The sequence below is a fragment of the Helianthus annuus genome, chromosome 3 (genome assembly GCF_002127325.2).
Source record: "Helianthus annuus cultivar XRQ/B chromosome 3, HanXRQr2.0-SUNRISE, whole genome shotgun sequence".
Classification (NCBI taxonomy): domain Eukaryota; kingdom Viridiplantae; phylum Streptophyta; class Magnoliopsida; order Asterales; family Asteraceae; genus Helianthus; species Helianthus annuus.
Genome location: NC_035435.2, coordinates 81,169,046 through 81,172,689, shown reverse-complemented (window position 1 = coordinate 81,172,689; position 3,644 = coordinate 81,169,046). Strand labels below are relative to the sequence as shown.

Below are 3,644 nucleotides of genomic sequence, written 5' to 3'. Positions count from 1 at the left end.
CGTCTGCTGTACTTTCACCACGCCCCCGTGCTCGCTGGACACGGCCCCGTGGTGGGCAATGGAAGCTTCTACTGGTTTGTCTTTTCTGCTGCTTCCTGGGCACGCCCCCGTGTTCGCTGGACACGGGGCGTGTTCAGACTCTGTTTCCTTCTTTTTGCCTTGGGAGGTGCCGTTGAGGGTCCGGGCAGTCCACTTTTGTTCCTTTTCTTGTATTTATGGTAGAATTAGTGGTCTTTTTGCTTCTTTTGTGATTTTGAGCTCATTTCATCCTGAAAATACAAAAGGAAGACAAAAACACTCTTTTTCCAACATTAGTACTTAAAAAGGGTTAGTTTTATGCCTTAATTGATGTGTTTTATATGTTGCATTTTACACACATCACCTTTTCTCTTTATGAGAAGCTAGACCTAGGAGAGCTCGCACCAACCCGAATGACATTGTCCTTAGTCGATCGGTCCATTAAATACCCTAGGGGTATAGTTGAGAATTTGTTGGTCAAAGTAGACAAATTTGTGTTTCCCGCCGATTTCGTAATTCTTGATATGGAAGCGGATGAGAGAGTCTCCATTATACTAGGTCGTCCATTCTTGTGTACCGCTAAAGCTCTCATAGATGTTTACGATGGTAAGATCACCCTTAGGGTCGGTGAGGAGAGAGTTACATTTGAGATAGAGCGTTCCATGAACCACCCGAGTGGTTCGGATGACTATAGTGGTCCTTGTCATTCCGTCTACTTCTTGAATTCGTTTATCTCATGTGTCGATCAATGCTTAGAGTACATTAGTGGAGCAGACCTAGTGGTAGGAGAGAAGGTAGAGGAGGAGGTAAAGAGTGTAGATGAAGTCGAAGAAGAGGGGATTCCTCTAATCCCCGATGTGTTAGCGGTTAGTGATGACACCACCTAACCCCCACCCTTAGAGCTTAAGGTACTTCCATCTCATCTAGAGTGTGCTTTCTTAGGGGAGGGTTCCGAGCTACCCGTCATTATATCGTCAAAGTTAGAAGAGGGGGAGAAGTTAAGATTGTTAGAGGTTTTGAGGGCCAATCGAGAGGCCATTGCATGGAGGTTGTCCGACATCAAGGGCATAAGCCCTTCTTATTGCACTCTCCGGATACTCATGGAGGATGATTATAAAGCAGAGGTGCAACCCCAAAGAAGGCTTAACCCCAACATGCAAGATGTAGTGAAGAAGGAGGTTCTTAAACTCCTAGATGCCGGGATGATCTATCCCATCTCCGATTCTCCATGGGTTAGTCCCACTCAGGTTGTCCCCAAGAAGGGGGGGGGGATGACCGTTGTCATGAACGAAAAGAATGAGCTTATCCCTTCTCGCACGGTCACAGGGTGGCGTGTGTGCATCGACTACCGAAAGTTGAATGATGCCACCCGTAAAGACCATTTCCCATTGCCTTTCATAGATCAAATGTTGGAGCGTCTCGCCAGTTAACAATTTTATTGTTTTCTAGACGGCTTTTCCGGTTACTTCCAGATCCCCATAGCACCGGAGGATCAGGATAAGACCACCTTCACATGCCCTATGGCACCTACGCGTACCGACGCATGCCATTCGGGTTATGTAACGCTCCAGCTACTTTTCAGCGTTGCATGGTCGCCATATTTCAGGATATGATAGAGACTTCCATGGAGGTTTTCATGGATGACTTTTCAGTTTATGGTGATTCTTTCGATGTGTGTTTGAAGAATTTGGAGAGGATGTTGAAGCGGTGTGTAGAGACGAAGCTTATGCTGAATTGGGAGAAATGTCACTTCATGGTGATGGAAGGTATAGTGCTAGGGCATAAGATTTCTAGAGAGGGTATCGAGGTAGATCGTGCGAAAATAGATACCATTAGTAGGTTACCTCCACCCACGAGTGTGAAGTTGATTAGGAGTTTTCTAGGGCATGCGGGCTTCTATAGGCGTTTCATTAGGGATTTCTCAAAAATCACCCGCCCCGTGACCCGTTTGCTAGAGAAGGATGTTCCATTCATCTTCGACGAGGAGTATCTTAAAGCCTTCAACTTTTTGAAGGAGCAGTTGGTTAGTGCACCTATTCTTATCTCGCCCGACTGGAGCTTGCCGTTTGAGCTCATGTGCGATCCGAGTGACTATGCCATGGGAGCGGTTTTAGGACAAAGAAAGGATAAGCACTTCCACCCCATTTACTACGTGAGCAAGACGCTCAATGATGCTCAAGAGAACTACACTACCACGGAGAAAGAGCTTTTAGCCGTAGTTTTCACTTTTGATAAATTCCGCTCGTACCTCGTGTTATCCAAAACGATAGTATTCACCGACCACTCTGCGTTGCGTTTTCTTTTTCAAAAGAAAGACGCCAAACCCCGACTATTCGGTGGATTCTTTTGCTTAGCGAGTTCGATATTGAGATTAGGGACAAGAGAGGGCCGAGAATGTGGCGGCCGATCATTTATCGCGTCTAGAGGATCCCAAGAGAGAAGAGATCCTTGAGGAGGAGATTGGAGATACGTTCCCTCACGAGTCTATAGAGTTTGTTGAGGCCGAGAAGGAAGGATTGCCATGGTTTTGCGACTTAGCAAATTACCTCTCTAGTGGCAGTGTTGTTAAAGGGATGTCCACACAACAAAAGAAGCGTTTAATTAGTGAGGCGAGGAAGTATGTGTGGGATGACCCTTTTCTTTTCCGAATAGGGGGGATAGAGTTCTTAGACGCTGTGTGTCGAGAGAGGAGGGGTGGAACATCATAAAGCATGTGCATGAGGGTCTCATGGGAGGACACCATGGTGCACACTCCACCGCCCAAAAGGTATTTGATTGTGGTTTCTATTGGCCTACCGTTCTTAGAGATACCGAGGAGTTCGTAAAGATGTGTGATGCATGTCAACGAACCGGCAATATTTCCGCCAAAGATGAGATGCCTCAAAACCCATACATGTAGTGGAGGTTTTTGACGTTTGGGGCATCGATTTCATGGGACCTTTCCCAACCTCCAAAGGAAACCGTTATATACTCGTGGCGATTGACTACGTGTCTAAATGGGTTGAGGCTCAAGCTCTTCCCACAAACGAAGCTCGAGTAGTTTTGAAATTCCTTAAGAAGCTTTTTTCCCGATTCGGTACACCAAAAGCCTTAATTAGTGACCGTGGCACTCACTTTTGCAATGCATTGATGGAGAAGTTGCTTGCACGCTACAGTGTCACTCATCGTTTGTCTACCGCATACCATCCACAAACAAGTAGACAAGTGGAGAATGCGAATCACGGTATTAAACGAATCTTAGAGAAAACAATGGGTAAAAATAGGAAAGATTGGTCGGACAAGCTAGACGATGCATTGTGGGTATTTAGAACCGCTTACAAGACACCTTTAGGAACCACACCTTTTATGATCGTCTATGGAAAAGCTTGTCATCTTCCTGTAGAGTTAGAGCATAGAGCGCTTTGGGCTTTGAAAGCCGTTAATTTAGACATGATCGAAGCCGCTAGGAAGCGTTTCTTTCAAATTCATGAGCTTGAGGAGCTTAGGGATACAACATATGCTCGATCGTTGGGAATCAAGGAGAAAACGAAGTTGTTACATGATAGAAGGTTGAGGAAAGTGAAGGAGTTTAGCAAGGGCGACATAGTGCTTCTTTACAACTCGAGATTGAAGCTTTTTGCAGGTAA

The 3,644-nt window shown here is 45.7% G+C and overlaps 1 protein-coding gene across 1 annotated transcript; it reads left to right on the top strand.

Moving 5' to 3' along the window:
* The first annotated feature begins 431 nt into the window (after positions 1-431).
* LOC110931783 lies at positions 432-905 on the top strand. Its single transcript, XM_022175161.1, has one exon. The coding sequence runs from the start codon at positions 432-434 to the stop codon at positions 903-905; it is 474 nt and encodes a 157-aa protein (XP_022030853.1).
* Positions 906-3,644: the final 2,739 nt, after the last annotated feature.

Coding starts and splice junctions, on each gene's coding strand:
- LOC110931783 (XM_022175161.1), top strand. CDS start 432: ATGACATTGTCCTTAGTCGATCGGTCCATTAAATACCCTAGGGGTATA.